Genomic DNA, 17591 nt, shown 5'->3' on the forward strand with positions numbered 1-17591 from the left:
GACACATGGATTAAAATCCATATATTGACTCATGGCTAGGGTTAGCTCAAGACCCTCCTATTTGGACAAGGTTCTGTATTCCAGAAGGGAAAGGGAAAAATATTAGTGGCACAAAAATTGACTGATGATAAAAAAGGAAATTCTACAGGATTTGGACGGGGATGACCTGACCCCTCCCCCATACTGGATGATGACGCGCCTGCCTCCCAGTGCTCCACCAGGACCTGAGGCCACCTTAATGCCGGATCCAGGGCCAGGTGAAGCTCCTGTAGCAGCCACTGCTCTTCCACCAGCTCTCCCCGAGTTCGTAGAGCCGCCGTTTCGGTGGGCTCCAATCCCAGCAATGGTGACCTCTGGTCAATGCCCCCAGAATTCCACCTCAGCTGAACCTCGTAGATTGTATCCACCTCTCCCGGTGAGTACTGATGGGAAGGGGGAAGAAAACACAGCAATTAGACAGAGGCTGCTCCCCTCCAAGGAACAGGGGGAAAGAACCCCACTACAGATGCCTCTCAGAGAGCTACAACAGCCTCCAGTTCAGGACGCAGTTCAGGCACTACCATCAGCCCCCTGTAGCCTAGTATTACCAGCCATTTCCCTCTACGGATATGTTAAACTGGCAGAGACACGCTCCACCGTACTCGGGGGAGCCACAAGCCACGATTAGGCTAATGGAGACTATTTTTCGAACCCACCACCCTGCATAGGATGACATAATCCAACTACTAGTCTCCTTTTTCAGCACTGAGGAAAGACACAGGATCCTAACAGACCAAAAAATGGTTAAGAGAAATGGCACCTGGGGGTTCTGCAAACCCGCAGCGGTGGGCAGATTTAGCCACTCCCAATAAGAGGCCCAGTTGGGACTGTAACACAGAAAAAGGGAGGGGTCACCTGGAGAGAGATCGGGTGACTATTTTACAAGGTCTCAAGAAGGGGGCCTGAAAAGCTATGAGTATTGCAAAACCCTCCGAAGTGATTCAAAGGGAAAGCAACTCACCCTCTGAGTTCTGCGAAAGACTGTGCAAGACCTATAGATTTTATACGCCAATAGACCCAGCCAGAGGCTGCTGGGTCTCAGATGGTGATAAATGCAGCCTTTGTGTCTCTAGCCTACCCGGAAAATGTCAGATGGGGGGACACCAAGTGACTCACGAATTTTTATACATCCTTGAATGCCCAGTACCTTTGTTAGGAAGAGACTTGCTGTCTAAATTGGGGACACAAGTGACCTTTCCCCCCACGAAAGACCCATTGTTTGAGTGGGCTCAACCACCTATTTACTCTTCTTCTCAATAACCCCTCAAGATGAATGGAGGTTGCACGATCTCCCAGAAGGGAAACTGGACAGGCTAAACAGTCGAGAGAGAAAGTTAACTCAACAATTCCTTGAGATCTGGGTGGAAGACAACCCACCCCAGGGTTGCAAAACAAGTCCCACTGGTAATAGAACTCAAACCTGGTACAATTATGTCAGCACCCGCCTTGGGCCTGCCAGATCTTGCTAAGCCGTTTACTCCTTACATGACTGAAAAGGACAAGGTGGCTACGGGAGTGTTGTTTCAGACTATGGGGACACGGGACAGACCCGTGACTTATCTCTAATCAGCTGGACAGTGTTGCTGGACTGGGTGGCTGGGATGCTTACGGGCAGTTGCTGCAGTTGCCTTACTGGTCCAGGAGGCAACCAAGCTGACTTTGGGCCAAGATTTGATCATAAAAGTGCCACATGAGGTCAACACTCTCCTGCGAGGGGACCCCATAAATGGCTGTCAACATCCCGGATTACTCAATACCAGGGACTGTTATGTGAGAACCCCCATGTTACTACTGAGCCTTGTCAGGCCCTGAATCTGGCCACTCTCCTTCCTGTGGGAGAAGGTGGGCCCTCACATGATTGCAAGGAAATATGCCAACAGACCTGACTTGAGAGACCACCCAATCCCCGACCCAGATTTGGTCCTGTACATCAATGGCACCAGCCTGGTGAAACAAGGACAGTGATTGTAGGGATATGCAGTCATCATGGAAGAAACCATCATTGAGGCTAGCTCTCTGCGATCACACTGGTCCGCTCAATGGGCCGAACTATATGCTCTAATCCAGGCCCTCCAGCTGTCAAAAAGTAAGAAGACAAACATTTACATAGACTCCAGGTATGCTTTTGCCACACTACAGGGCTCTGTATAAGGAGAGAGGGCTTTGACAGCTAGTAAAAAAGATATTAAAAATAAGAAAGAAATTAAGACCCTATTAGATGTTGCCTGGGAACCAGAAAGGGTTGCAGTCATACACTGCTGAGGACGTCAAAAAGAGGATACCCCCAGGGCTCAGGGAACAAACTGACCGATAAGACCGCTAAACAAGCAGCCGAGGGCTTGGGGGTGACAAGTGAAGCCCCTATTAAAGCTCTCCAAAATACACTGAAGCCCAAAACCAACTAGCCAAAGCAGAAGGGGCCGTCAAGACTGAAAAGAGATGGTGGGAGTTGCCAAGTGGCAAATTATTGGTACCGGAGGAGCTGGCACCCACTCTGGTAAGCCAAACACACCAAGCGACCCATCTAGGCCGTGATAAACTGGAAGAGCTAATTTGAAAATATTTCTTGGTCCCCTGCCTCTCTTCCCTATGCAGGACAAAATCTCAGAACTACACTGCCTGCTCACAGGTCAATATTGCCTCTTGGCACAGACAGAAACCTCCAGGGATTCAGGTAAAAGGCACACTGCCCTTTGAACACCTGGAAGTGGACTTCCCTGAAATGAAACCTCACCGACACTACCATTACCTGCTGGTCATAATATGTATGTTCTCAGGATGGGTAGAAGCTTTCCCTACCTGGACTGAAAGAGCATCAAGAGTAGCCTGTTGCCTGCTTAGGGAGATAGTTCCCAGATTTGGATTTCTTACCAGCATTGGACATCCCTGGTAGCTCAGACGGTAAAGTGTCTGCCTACAATGCGGGAGACCCGGGTTCAATCCCTGGGTCAGGAAGATCCCCTGGAGAAGCAAACAGCAACCCACTCTAATATTCATGCCTGGAAAATCCCATGGACCTAGGAGCCTGGTAGGCTACAATCCATGGGGTCTCAAAGAGTTGGACACGACTGAGCCACTTCACTTTACCAGCATTGGACATCTTTTTGGGTGTTAGTTCTAAAAGGTCTTTTAGATCTTCATAGAACATTCAACTTCAGCTTCTTCAGCGTTACTGGTTGGGTCATAGGCTTGGATTACCATGATATTGAATGGTTTGTCTTGGAAATGAACAGAGATCATTCTGTAGTTTTTGAGATTGCATCCAAGTACTGCATTTCGGACTCTTTTGTTGACCATGATGGCTACTCCATTTCTTCTAAGGGATTCCTGCCCACAGTAGTAGATATAGTGGTCCTCTGAGTTAAATTCACCCTTCCAGTTCATTTTAGTTCACTGATTCCTAGAATGTCGACATTCACTCTTGCCATCTCCTGTTTGACCACTTCCAATTTGCCTTGATTCATGGACCTGACATTCCAGGTTCCTATGCAATATTGCTCTTTACAGCATTGGACCTTACTTCCATCACCAGTTGCATCCACAACTGGGTATTGTTTTTGCTTTGGCTCCATCCCTTCATTCTTTCTGGAGTTATTTCTCCACTGATCTCCAGTAGCATATTGGGCACCTACCAACCTGGGGAGTTCCCCTTTCAGTATCCTATCATTTTGCCTTTTCATACTGTTCATGGGGTTCTCAAGGCAAGAATATTGAAGTGGTTTGCCATTCCTTTCTCCAGTGGACCACATTCTGTCAGACCTCTCCATCATGACCTGCCCGTCTTGGGTGGCCCCACAGGGCATGGCTTAGTTTCCTTGAGTTAGACAAGGCTGTGGTCCGTGTGATCAGATTGACTAGTTTTCTGTGATTATGGTTTCAGTGTGTCTGCTCTCTGATGCCCTCTCACAACACCTACCATCTTACTTGGGTTTCTCTTACCTTGAACGTGGGGTATCTCTTCACGGCTGACCCAGCAAAGTGCAGCCGCTGCTCCTGACTTTGGACGTGGGGTAGCTCCTCTCGGCTGCTTCTGTGCTGACTTCACCTGGCACTCCCGGCCGCCGCCTTGACCTCGGGCGTACGGTAGCTCATCTTGGCCGCCGCCCCTGACCTCGGGCAGATGGTGATTACAGCCATGAAATTAAAAGACGCTTACTCCTTGGAAGGAAAGTTATGACCAACCTAGATAGCATATTGAAAAGCAGAGATATTACTTTGCCAACAAAGATCCGTCTAGTCAAGGCTATGGTTTTTCCAGTGATCATGTATGGATGTGAAAGTTGGACTGTGAAGAAAGCTGAGCACTGAAGACTTAATGCTTTTGAACTGTGGTGTTGGAGAAGACTCTTGAGAGTCCCTTGGACTGCAGGGAGATCCAACCAGTCCATCCTAAAGGACATCAGTACTGGGTGCTCATTGGAAGGACTGATGCTGAAGCTGAAACTCCAATACTTTGGCCACCTCATGCAAAGTGTTGACTCATTGGAAAATACCCTGATGCTGGGAGGGATTGGGGGCAGGAGGAAGAGGGGACGACAGAGGATGAGACGGCTGGATGGCATCACGGACTCGATGGACATGAGTCTGAGTGAACTTGGGGAGGACAGGGAGGCCTGGTGTGCTGTGATTCATGGGGTCGCAAAGAGTCGGACATGACTGAGTGACTGAACTGAACTGAACTGACCAGCATTGGATCGGACAATGGCCCGGCTTTCGTAGCTGATTTAGTATAGCAAGTGAGTAAAATTTTAAACATCAAGTGGAAATTACATACAACATATAGGCCCCAGAGTTCTGAGATGGTGCAAGGAACCAACTGGACACTTAAAGAGACACTCTCCAAGTGGATCTTAGAGACTGACTATTTCTGGGTGGACTTGTTTCTCACCATAGCTCTGCTCAGACTCAGGATGACCCCACAGTTCCATGGCTCTTCTCCATACAAAATTGTATATGGGAGGCCCCCTCCCATAATAAAACAGGTGTCAACAAATTTGCCTCAGGTAAGGGAAGATGAGATTCCCCAGCAGATGGAACAACTGGGTAAGGTAATAAATCAGGTAACTAAGTTTGTACAAGAAAGGGTGCCATTCCCCCTTGGGGAACAGATTCACGAATTTGTACCCGGGGATCAGGTGTGGTCAAAGACTCCTTGGCCCCACATTAGAAGGGTCCATAGAACTGTTGTTCTAAGCAGCCCTACTGCAGTTAAAGTTGCAGGTGTCACTCCCTGGATCCTCCACATGAGGGTGAAGAGAGCATACCACGAGACCGAGAGGACGCCGAGCAGACTACACAAAAGGACCCCACTGATCCCTGTGAAACCAAGATCATCATAAAGAAGAAAAAGAGATGAAGCTCTATAATCAACTGCTGCTACAAGGACTTGCTTGTATCATCTTGAGTCTAACCATAGTTTCAGTACAAAGAGGGACCTGTGCTATAATTAAAGTTGAATGTTGTGTATATATTCCTGATTTATCTGGCTATATATCAGCCACCCTAGATGACATGAAAAGTCAGGTAAAGTTATGTCTGATGATAATCTTCCTTTTTGGACTTCAGTCCTATCTTGGGTGAAGGGTGATTGGTGGAAAACTATATTTACCATTGTTATAGTTGTCTTGATAGTTCTGCTTTGTGGACCCTTTATTTTACAATGTAATATGAACTTTGTAACCCAAAGGTTGATATCGTTCTCCCAAATTAGAGGTCGGAGAGTCAGGGTGCAATATATCCCTATGAATGATGCTCATACTATGAGTTAATAGCATCAAGAGTGGGGAATGAAGGAGGAAACAGACAGAACAGGCTCCATCTTGAAAGCAGGACTCCATCTTGGGCCCGACTGTGGACTTTGAGCTATATGCCCAATATCTATGGAAATGACATACCAACTGGAAGACCAGGCCCCCTGGACGGAAGAGCCCCAGGGCTCGTACCTAGACTCTCTGCTGTCTAAAAGAATACCCTAATTATCTGTGTAACCGAATAGAATCATAAATTCTATTATGCTTATTGGGGTATGACCACAGGCCTATTGATAATTGTCCCCTGTTAATTACCTAGGCTTAAGGCACATGAATCAAGGGATAACTTTGATTGTATCTTTCTTTTCCTTTGTTCAGACTAGTTTCAGGGAATTTGGGGAGGTGGGTTTGGCACGTATACTTAGGGTATATAAGGTTTTCAGAAAAACTGGTCAGGGTCCTTGGCTAAGAGGAGACTCTGTCTTGGGCCCACTGGTGTAATAGTGTAATAAACTGCACTCCACTATCTGCATTGTCCTTTCTGAGTGAGTTTGTTTCCCAGAACACGTGGCTACAACAAGGTATGATGTCTTAGATGACCCATTCAAGGAAGTTCAGCTTAATGAAGAGTCCAGCTTAATGAAGCCTACATACCTTGCATCCTGATAGAACACTAAAGGCACATATTGAGGCAATATTTCTGGATCAGACTGTGTGGGTTTGAGCAGATACAACAAGACAGCTTTTGCCAAATTTTCTCAGATGGTTCCAGTAGATCTGGTGGTGACCCTTCTTGGTTTCTTATTTGCAATGAGGCAAAAGGTCCCTGCTTCTTAGTATTCAAACCCAGTTCGGGGGAGTAGTACAATGAGTCCATTCTTATAGATAAGAGAGTCCAAGGGACTTAAAAATCTGCCCTCCAAGTCATCAGGCTGGGAAAACAGACAGTTAACAGGAAGTAGTGTTTCTCCCAAGGTCATAAAACAACTGCAAAGGGGCATATCAACCACTTTCTCAGAGTGCTTCCTGCTTCCTAACTCACTAGGGAATTTCATTTTCAAAATTCATCATCTATCAAAAAGCTTTGCTGCTGGAAATCGTATCAGTAAGAATGAAATAGTCCCCTCTTATCTGGAGGGTCCAAACTACTCTGACACAGAGAAGCAGCCTTGAGTTTCAGCATAGACCCTGGAGAAAGGGTTTCTAGGCATAACATTTTGTCCTCTTAACTTTACAGTTTCCAGAGAAATAGGCACCAGATCTACTTATTATCCAGACCTTTACATAAAGTCTTGAGAGAGAAATACATATGAAATGGAGCAAGAAAGAATTCATTGATTTAACACACTTTTATTGAGAATACTTTTATTGATTTACATACAAAGATATTTATAGTAGCATTATTTGTAATAGGGAAGAAACAAAACTATCTTGATTGCAAATAATGAAAGATTAGTATTTAAGATTTGTGTTAGTCACTCAGTCCTGTCTGACTCTTTGTGACCCCATGGACTGTAGCCTGCCAGGCTCCTCTGTCCATGGGGATTCTCCAGGCAAGAATACTGGAGTGGGTTGCTATTCTGTTCTCCAAGGGATCTTCCCAACCCAGAAATTGAACCCCAGGTCTCCTGCACTGCAGGCAGATGCTTTACCATCTGAGCCACTAAGACTTGGTATTAAGTAAGAGAAGCATGTCATGGGACAATTATATAACAAAGCCCAATTTTCATTAGAAAAACTCTGTGTGTGTGTGTGTGTGTGTGTGTGTGTGTGTTTGCATAAGCATAGAAGAAAAATTAATATGTACTTAACTGTTGATGACGTAAAATAGTCTAAAGGTAGGAAGATAATTAGGGAGTAGTAAACAAATTCACAAACTGGAAAAGTAAATCTTGGATCTGGGGTGAAAAGTGTCATTTAATGGGTCATTGCAATTGCTTTATAAGGAATGATTGGACTCTTAGAGGCACTATGATTGGCATTAGATATAAGAATGTTGAATGTGCCATCAAGTCCCAGACCAACAGAGTGATCTGGAGAAGTGAGTTTTCTCTGTGAACTTTATTTAGTCTCTCCCCAGGTTGTACATAGGTCAAAATGAAATAAAGTCTTTGTATGAAAAGAGGGTGAAAACAGCCAAGTGCCATCCAGATTCAGCTTCCAGCTGTTCTATTATGCAGACATTAAAGACAGGAGCTCAAGACCAGAGATCACATTCCATCCAGGTAGTCTTTCCATCGGTATCTTGTCTCTGGTTTCTCTAAAGGTTCCTTTTTCAGTTTCCAGCTAGGATGGCAATACCAGACGTTCTTGACAACATTCTATGAGGTTACATTGTCCTTTTTGGCCTCTGTACCACTCAGCTCTGGAGAATGATAAACTGTCTCCAGTCTTTATCTGCAGAAAAGGTCAGAGGGGCTCAGCCTTCACTGCTGGCTCAGCTGGAGCCTTGGGGGCATTGTCCCCAGAAATGTGACTTCTCAGTCCCAATGATGGGTTCATCCTTGTACATTCAACTGAGAGAAAGGGTGGGGACAGATGGGCTCAGTGGCAAATGGTCAGAGGGGTTGGGTGGTAGAACCAGAGGCAGAAGAAAGGCCGAAGAGGCCCAGAGAAGGAGGCCTGGGGAAAAGTGTAGATGTGGGACCCATCAGCCACACTATAGAAGGAGACATGCCCAGCTTCATAGTCCAAGAAGACCCCCACCCGGCTGGGGGGCTCACTCAGGGGAAGAGCAGTCCGAGGGGAGGTGAGGGCCTGGTACTTATTAGCGTAGAGTTCCACAGCCCAGAATCCATTCTGAGGTGACTCTGCGATCCCCCAAGCCCTATCCACGTTTTCCTCACAAACCCCCAGCTCCCAGTAAGTCCTGTCGCCCACTTCCACCTCCCAGTAATGTCTCCCTGAAGAGAAGGACCTGTGGCCCAGCACACAAGGGTCAAAAGAAAACCTCTCAGGTTTTTCAGGAAGATTCTGCCACAAGTTTCTCCGCTTCACACTTCGGTGATCTTCAGACAGAAAGAGTTCAAAGAAGGCAGTATTTGGATCCAGAGTCACATGAGCTGTGGAAAGAGTGAGAGAGAACAGAAGTCCTGTCAACTCCAGTATCCCAGGGCTCTCAGTGACTGGGAAGTGGGGAGAAAAGAAGCCATTCCTAACCCATGAAGTTGCCTTCCTTTCTCCACAAAAGAGCTGGAGTGATAAACATCTCCCCAGATGTCTTCAGGATCATACGTCAAAGAGCTATTAGGAGAGTTCAGAGACTTACAAGGAGGAGGTAATCCAGAGGTTCCAAGTCCCTGGGAGGAGGGGTGGCTAATCACAATCCCCCCCAATCCTCTCATCCCCCACAGCATTTTGTACAACCCCCTCTCATGTCATTGCACTATTATTATTTCATATTTCTGTCCTCTACTAGACCAGGACCCCAAAAAGTAAAGACTATATTTGTTCATCTTTGTATTCTTACTGTCTAGCATCGTCAGACTCTGTCTCACAATTGGTGCTCAATAATGTTTGCAGAATAAAGGGCTGGGGAAGGTCCTTGGACAGCCTCTAGCCACACCTCTCTACCAACCTGAAACCCCAGGACATTTCACAGAGAATTATCTGGCCAGAGATTTTTGGCCAACTGTGTAAAACATCTGGAGCAAACGCATACCCATCTTTAATAGACTGTCCCTGAATCTCACAGGTTAGAAATGTCATACGGGAGAAACTTTTATGGGTTCATCAAACATTGGTTCCTTTTCCTCCGGGGTACATAGTGAGATGACATTTTCCAGTCCCTCTTGGATATCCAGCAGAAGAGTTGGCTGCTTCCAGGCCTCACCAATAAGAAAACCTTTACACAATATTTGCATTCCTTTTTCTGCCATTTGCTGGCTCAATGTAGAGTAGAGTGAGGCCCTAGGTCAAAATCTAGCAAAGCTCCTACATCCCCATTTGATCTGTCCTGAACACTGAAGAGATGGAGTAATATGCTGTTGTTGTGTTTCCCTAATGAGATGCTCTGAGGGGAGAGAAGCTAGGTGGACAGAGTCACCACATCTCCTCTAAGATGCACAGAACACACTACAGACTGAATGTTATTTGAATGAAACCTTTCTAGTTGTACCCTTAGGTCCATGATGCTGAAGATATTGAGTGATAGTTGCTCAGTCATGCCTGACTCTTTGCAACTCCATGGACTGTAGCCTGCCAGACTCCTCTGTCCATGGAATTCTCCAGGCAAGATTACTGGAGTGGGTTGCCATGAGTAGTAGAGAAACTCAAGAGAGAAAGTAGATGAGGAGCCCTTTAAGAAGGAAAAGAAAAGAAAAAAAAAAACGGTATAAACTTCTGGAAAGGAAAAAGGTGCAGGTGCTGAACTGAAACTTGGTAGTACTTGATCTTGATGTTACTTGGATCTTCCCTGGGTCTCCATTCATTGCCTGCCCAGCCAGGCCACTATTTGGGGCTGGAAGATGGAGAAAGACCACTAAGATCTTCTTTTATGGAGTCCTGGGTCTGAGACCGTAAGAATTAGTCACTCACCAGCATAGGACCGAGCTTTTTTCCAATCTGCAATAGAAAAAAGAGACGTGAGTGCTCCCTGGTGAGAGCCGTATATTTCTTGGCCCTTTCTGTGCTCTGGTTGCCTTTCCTTCTCTCCTTGGCACCCTCATCACTCATCTCCAGAATTTGTCTGGGCTCCTTCCTGGGCTCATGTTCCTAAAAGAGAAAATGTCTAGGAGGAAAGAGGCCAGACAAAATGTACTCTTCTGTTTCCCCTTCTTGGTTCCTAAGCACAGGCTCCAACTCCACCGGGAGCTCTTTACTCATCTCTCTGTATTCCCCATACTGGACGGCTTTGTGCTTCAGTAGCTGAAAGGCACCAGCTTATACAAACATGAGAAGGCTGCCATCACAGGGGACATGGTCCTGGACACAGGACAGAACTCTGAGGGATTCACTCCTTTCTTCACTGTGATCATGCTTTAGTCATTCTCACAGTCAGGCACCTGACCCCATCTCCTGCATCTTTTCCATGACCTCCATACACTGTCCTGCATGGAGTAAGGATGGCTGCTGATGCTGCTGCTGCCGCCTGGAAATCTGTCTCTTATTTAGCTAGTCTCTGCAGGAAACATGTCTTTTTCATAGTTAATATGCAACCTTTTGCTGTGATTAGGGAGTCCCACACACTTATTTATTTATTTATTTTTGTACCCTCACCTGGGGGAGCTGCCCGTGTGCTCTGGGTGCTGTATCTGCTATTAGCTCACAGCTCTTGCCTTGATCCCAATATGTTATTAGCCACAACTCATTAGCCATGAAACCCAAAGCCAGCTTAATTAACTATTCAGTCTCCATTTCTACATCTGTAGGATGGAGATCAGACTAACACTTGCTACTTATAGACTAACACCTGCAAAAATACTGAATCACCATGCTGAACACCTGAAACTAACACAATATTATAAGTATGAGGGAGGTCACAATTAACTTCATTACCTCCACCATAGTTTGAGTGAAGTAAAGTTGCTCAGTCTTGTCTGACTCTTTGTGACCCCATGGACTGTAGCCTACCAGGTTCCACCATCCATGGGATTTTCCAGGCAAGAATACTGGAGTGGGTTGCCATTTCCTTCTCCAGGAGATCTTCCCGACCCAGGGATTGAACCCAAGTCTCCCGCATTACAGGCAGATGCTTTACCATCTGAGCCACCAGGGAAGTCTAATTGTAACTATATTATACTCTAATTAATAAAATTTTTTAATCTAAAAAAGGCATTTTGAATTATGAAAGGTCACAAAAAAAAAAAAGAAGAAAGAAAAAGATACAGAGGAGAAGAAAAAATAGCTTATATTTCTAGCCCTGACCTCCTGTATGGACTACACACTTGATTATCCAACTGCCTACTCTGCATCTTCACTTGGATCACTAATACCCTCTTTAACATTCTGACTCGGTGCTACCCCCTTCCCTTGCCCTGACTACCTGGTTTTCTTTTGGCTTCCCCGTTGCAGAAAAATGGCAATTCCATTTTTATAGTTTCTTAGGCCTAAAAACTCTGGAGTCATCCTTGATCCACTCCTTCACTTTTGCACTACACTATCAACAAGGGTATTTTTACTCTGTTTTAAAAATAAATCCAGCACTGAAGCCCCTCTCACCACTTCCAGCACTCTCCCTTGGTAAAAACCATCCTCATCTCTCCCCTTGATGTCTGCAGTAGCTCCCAGCTGGTCCAGTCGTGTCCAGCTCTCTGCAATCCTATGGACCGTAGCCTGACAGGCTTCTCTGTCCATGGGATTCCCCAGGCCAGAATTCTGGTGTGGGTTGCCATTTCCTCCTCCAGGGATCTTCCCGACCCAGGGATTGAACCTGCGTCTCTTATGCCTCCTGTATTGGCTGCTAAGTGGCTTCAGTCATGTCCAACTCTGTGCGACCCCATAGACGGCAGCCCACCAGGCTCCCTGGTCCCTGGGATTCTCCAGGCAAGAACACTGGAGTGGGTTGCTATTTCCTTCTCCAATGCGTGAAAGTGAAAAGTCAAAGTGAAGTCGCTCAGTCGTGTCCAACTCTTAGCGACGCCATGGACTGCAGCCTACCAGGCCCCTCCATCCATGGGATTTTCCAGGCAAGAGTACTGGAGTGGGATGCCATTGCCTTCTCCACCTGTATTGGCAGGTGCGTTCTTTACCTCTAGCGCCACCAAGTCAATCTCATTGTAGCATCTAAAGTAACTTCTCAAAACATAAGTCAGGTTCAGCTCCCCTTCTGCTCAAAACCCACCACTGGCTCCTTTCTAGAAGCAAAGCCAAAGCCAGCATGGATGACTTTCAAGGCTGTGTGATCTGGCCCTCCAAACCCCTCTGATTCTACCTGCTCCGATTCTCCTGATCACTCCCTGCCTTCTAGCAATACCGGCCCCCTTGCTACTCTTCAAAAAAACTAGTGTGTTTCTGACTCTGGGCTTTGGCACTGTGGTTCTCTCTACTTAGAATGCTTTTCCCTCGGCTATTCCTGTGGCTTGCTCGTCTACTTCACCATCACTCTATTTTATTATAATTTTTAAAATTGAAGTATAGTTGATGTACAATATTTTGCTACAGGTGTACAATTAACCACCTTATTTTAAACTGCACCTTCCAATGCAATATTCTGTTATCTCCTGAGTGCTTATTATCATGTGCCAAACTGTATATTATACTATTTCATTTTTTTTTTTCTATCTTCTTCCACTAGAAGGTAGATTCTTTGTGAATGGGATATTTCTGTTGTGTTCATTTCTGTGCCTAGGGCACTTAGAAGAGTAACTTAGTTACTAGTTACTAGTAACATAGTTAACAGTTGTGGATCTTTGTTGAGCTGATGAATAAGTGAATGAAATGAATAGAGAATCCATGACGGAAGCTGGAGAGTGAGTGATCCAGGACAAGAATGAAGAAATAGCCTCAGAAAGGGAAAAAGATGCCTGCTCTGTTGAAGTCGGAGTCTACAGATCAGAAAGGGCAGGTGCAGGTGGCAGGGCAGGAAGTTTGCCCCTCTCCCTTCTCTTTTTTCTCTGAGGTGGGGGGTTGCATCACCTTTAGAGGTGTGGGGAAAGGATGTGGTGATGAAGGATCAAAGCTAATGCTCACTGAACTTAGCTACGTGCTACAACTCTACTAGGTGTCCCCACCTTTATCTCATTTCCTAACATCTGCTCAAAGTAGTAGTTGCAATTAAATCAATTGCTAGGTGGGAAAAGTAGAACTTCAAAGAGGTTAAGGAGCCTATCCCAGTTTGTCTGACTGAGTAGAACAAACAGGGTCAACAGATGTGATGAACAGACAAAGGAAATGGGCACAGAAGTGGGAAAATGAATGATACATGTGGGGCACTGCTGGTGGTGTGGTCAGTCCAGTGTGGGGTGGTGTGTGTCAGGGAGTGTCCAGGGATGGAACAGAAATCAGACTGGACCATTAAGGCTGACTGCATAGTGGGGATAAAAATTGCAGATTGGACTTTACCTTTTAATGTAGTGTTTCTTCAATTGAGTTACGTAAAAACCTTGATTAGACACAAATTAATTTCCTCTGAAAATAAATCTTCAAAGTCCTGAGGGAGCCAATTAAAAAATGTAGCAATGAAAGTTAAAATCTGTCTTTAGACAGTTCCTTTGTCACTAATGCAATTATGAACACAGCAGTTAGCTTGGAAACTAGAACCATTCACATAATAATTGATTAACAACAACAAAAAAAAGGATATTAAGCAGGTGATGTAGAATCTTAGGTTGTGTTAGTTTTGACAAAAATTGACATTAAGACAATTTTTCTTAGAAATTTGAAAATCCTTTTAGAATTTACAAATATCCACCCCAGTAAGACGGCAGAAGGCAATGGGAAACCACAGATGGTTTGGGGCGTAAGAGGAATGTAATCAGATTTCTATCTTAGCAAGCTTACTTTGAAACTCTAAACTATGGAAAACTTTTCACAGGCAAGGTCTTGTTTATGCTGGTTGTTTTTTTAGATTTTTTTTTTGTCTGTTTCCTAACATTTATTTAGGAACTAAGTCTTAAAAGGAAAAGGGCAGCAGTAGCTCTTGAGGGAACAGAAGCAGCTTGCTGTTGAGAGAAGGGTCTTGATAATCTACTCCCAGGGATCTTTGACAAAAGAAGAAAGAAAGATTGGGGGAGGTATTCTATGCCTGAGTCGGGGTCCTGGGCTAAGCAGTAAATGGACTTGCCCTGAGGGAAGGAGAGAAAGGAGCCCCCTTGGGTGGGTGGTGGTAGCATTGGATGGTGAGGGGAGGGGAGGAGGAAGGGCAGGTTGATAGCAAAGGGAATGAAGTTCAGTGTTGGCAATAGGTTTGAAAAATCTTTGGGGCATCCATGACATATCAACAGAGCTACTGGGGTTATTGGCTTAAGTCCAGATGGTGCAAGAATGAGCAAGGCTTCAGAGGAAAGAATCAGGAGAAAGGAACTTATTAAATGAAGCAGATAAAGTGTTAGATAAAAAACAAAAATTTAAATTTACTCACCATCCACTTTCTGGGCTTTTCTCCAGCCTAAAGTAGAACAAAGAAACTTCATGAGATCAATGACACATGAGAGGGTCTCAAATTGTACATGCGGGAGGAGGAAGTACGGAACTTACGGAGCTCTCTTTGGAGTTGCTCTGCAAAAAAGACAAGAAATGAATCAGTACGGTTCATAGGAGAAGGGCCAGGTTTACATGGAAAGGGTCTGTGGGAGACCCTTTCCTGCGTCATGTGTGCAGTGAGTCCAGTGAGCTGTCCCCAAACTAGAAAAACCAGGGCACAGTCAGGGTCCCAGGATCGGGGAAGTAAAGAGGTGGGGGTGCTGGTATTGAGGGAGGAAAGACTGAATGTAAAAACCTTAACTTCAAATCCCCTTCGCCCTCTTAGTCCTGGTCCTCCCCTTTCCACTCTGTCCAATCCCTTTTCCGTAGTCTTCTTTGGACCTCACTGCCTCAGTCTTCTGATTCCTTTACCTTTGGTCCAGCATTCTCGATCTTTCTCTCGGCGAAGTTTCCAGATGAAACCAAGAGCAGTCAGCAGGAAAAGTCCCAGAAGAAGCAGGAGTGAGGTCTGAGCTGTTGCCCAAGGAAAGTCCTTCAGGAAGGCAGTGCCTGAACTGGAAGTGCTGGACATTATTCCTGCAGCAAAAAGAAGGAAAGGACCAAGGCCTGGGGGTGCTGGGGAACACAGGATGCTGGAGGACTCCCCGAGATGCCTGGGTCAGACCAGTAGCAGAGGGGCCTGGCTGGGAGAATGAGTGACTCCAGCTCTGCCCCATTCTCTCCCACAGGATGACTGGGAAACCAAGATACTTTGAGAGACAGCATGGAATGACAACAAGTAAGTATAAAGGCTCTGGGTGTGTGTGTGTGGGTTAGTTGCTCAGTCTTGTCTGTGTCTTTGCAATTCCACAGACTATAGCTCGCCAGGCTCCTCTAACCATGGAATTCTCCAGGCAAGAATACTGGAGTGGGTAGTGTTTCCCTTCTCCAGGGGATCTTCCCAACCCAGGGATCAAACCCAGGTCTCCTGCACTTCAGGCAGATTCTTTAAGTGTTAAATCAAGGAGGTCCAAATCACTCCTGAAATATGGAACTAAAACTGGGATCTGGAGGTAGGGGTGGAAATTGCCCCCATTTCCTCAAATCGTGAGAATTTGCCTTCCAGTGAAAATCACCCTGAACGTGGGAGGAATGTGGGAGCCCCTGACTTTACTTGCAGTTGTTAAGAGAAGTGTACTTTTGGTAGGGAAGTGGATGATGCTGGGAATTAGAAGCCCTGAGTACTAGTCCCACCTCCACGGCAGACTCGTAATTTCAGCCAAGCCATCCTGTGTCCCTCTGTCTCCACTATAATGGGGAGAGTTCAATAATATTACCTGTGCTATCAGTACCACCAGATCAACAAGCAAGCTGCCAGAAGAGAAGTTGGATATCTATATGAACTTTTATGCATGTGTTTCTTTTAAATATCCCTTAGCACCAGGCCATGCTATTCATTTAGTTGTTGTCTAGTTGCTAAGTCATGTCTGACTCTTTTGAGACCCCATGGGCTGTAGCCCACCAGGCTCCTCTGTCCATGGGATTGCCTAGGCAAAAATACTGGAGTGGGCTGCCATTTCCTTCTCCAGGGGATCTTCCCCATCCATGGATGGAACCTGCATCTCCTGCATTGGCAGGTAGGTTCTTTACCACTGAGCTACCAGGAAGCCCAATAAATACACTGAGTCCAAAAAAAAAAAAAGAGTGTGTAAACCTTTCATTTCTCTATCAGCAAAAGGATTCCATGTAACTAGAAAGCCTTTCCAAAGAGGTTTTGCAAATTCAGCCACACGTTTTCTGTGCAGGAAAAGTTAAATTAATAAAATAAAAACTACCTATACAAGTCAGAACAGAGTCATAACTGACATAAATATAACAGCCTAAAGCCAATGCCATAAGCAAATTTCCTCCCAGTATCTGATGAATGTCATTGTTGTGAGGATTAAATAAACAATGAACAATCAGTTGTCGTTAACCTTCCTAATACAGTAGAATTTTTACTGACAAAATAGGTTCTGGCAATTTTTCCTGAGACTAAAGCATCATGGCTTTTTGTTTGATTACTCATTACTTCTCACAGAGACCTACTTCCTTATTTGTATATATTTGTCCTTTCTCCAGAAAATTTAAACCTAGATTGTGGACTGTTTTGTATCATTTCCTAGCTATTTTGTACTGGTAATGGCTTTACAATGAATACTCTGTATGTCTTAATAAAGGATAATTTTTTAAAAGGTAAGTATACAAAAAGACTGTGCAAATAATTTATTTAACTTATTATTTAATAAGAAAACCAGTAAAAATGTTAAAAGTGGTTTAAATGAGGATTTGATTTGCAAAATCTTATATTCTCTATCAGAGAGAAGTCATTTGCATCACTAAGGACAGGAACAATTTGTATTACTCTCAGTGTTCTATAAATTAACATCTGTCTCTACAAAGTTGTAAATGATCTAGAAAAATAAGCAATGGCTTAGTCCTATGGAATCAGAGATCCCTAACGTGAGAACTACCAGACAGGATTAGTATTCCTTAGAAGAGACACCCAGTCATCCTTTTTAACCACTGAAAGTCTTTCACAAATTTTCCTGGCCATTCTTTCTTCCCCCTAGTGTTGAGCACAAAGCAGTCAGGGATGATTTACACAGAGGCAGCAAATATTTGTTAAACAAATAATTTCCTAAGAAATACTGCAAAGTGTGCTTTTAAAAAAACCAACAGCAAAAAAAAAAAAAAAAAAAA

The 17591-nt window shown here is 44.8% G+C and overlaps 1 protein-coding gene and 1 pseudogene across 1 annotated transcript in view; both read right to left on the minus strand.

Moving 5' to 3' along the window:
• Nucleotides 1–6403: 6403 nt before the first annotated feature.
• On the minus strand, nucleotides 6404–6844 carry LOC104982858 (annotated as a pseudogene).
• A 540-nt stretch (nucleotides 6845–7384) lies between these two features.
• Nucleotides 7385–17591, minus strand: part of LOC104982847 (butyrophilin subfamily 1 member A1-like) — an 11422-nt gene continuing 1215 nt past the window's right edge. Inside the window, exons 3-7 of the mRNA XM_010832297.1 lie at nucleotides 15282–15446; nucleotides 14925–14945; nucleotides 14809–14835; nucleotides 10326–10352; nucleotides 7385–8851 (exon numbers count right to left, since the gene is read on the minus strand). Coding sequence (XP_010830599.1) covers nucleotides 8334–8851; nucleotides 10326–10352; nucleotides 14809–14835; nucleotides 14925–14945; nucleotides 15282–15446 — 758 coding nt within the window. The 3' untranslated portion in view covers nucleotides 7385–8333. The remainder of the gene's footprint in view (nucleotides 8852–10325; nucleotides 10353–14808; nucleotides 14836–14924; nucleotides 14946–15281; nucleotides 15447–17591) is intronic.

The sequence above is a fragment of the Bison bison genome, unplaced genomic scaffold (assembly GCF_000754665.1).
Source record: "Bison bison bison isolate TAMUID 2011002044 unplaced genomic scaffold, Bison_UMD1.0 scf7180017860731, whole genome shotgun sequence".
Classification (NCBI taxonomy): Eukaryota; Metazoa; Chordata; class Mammalia; order Artiodactyla; family Bovidae; genus Bison; species Bison bison.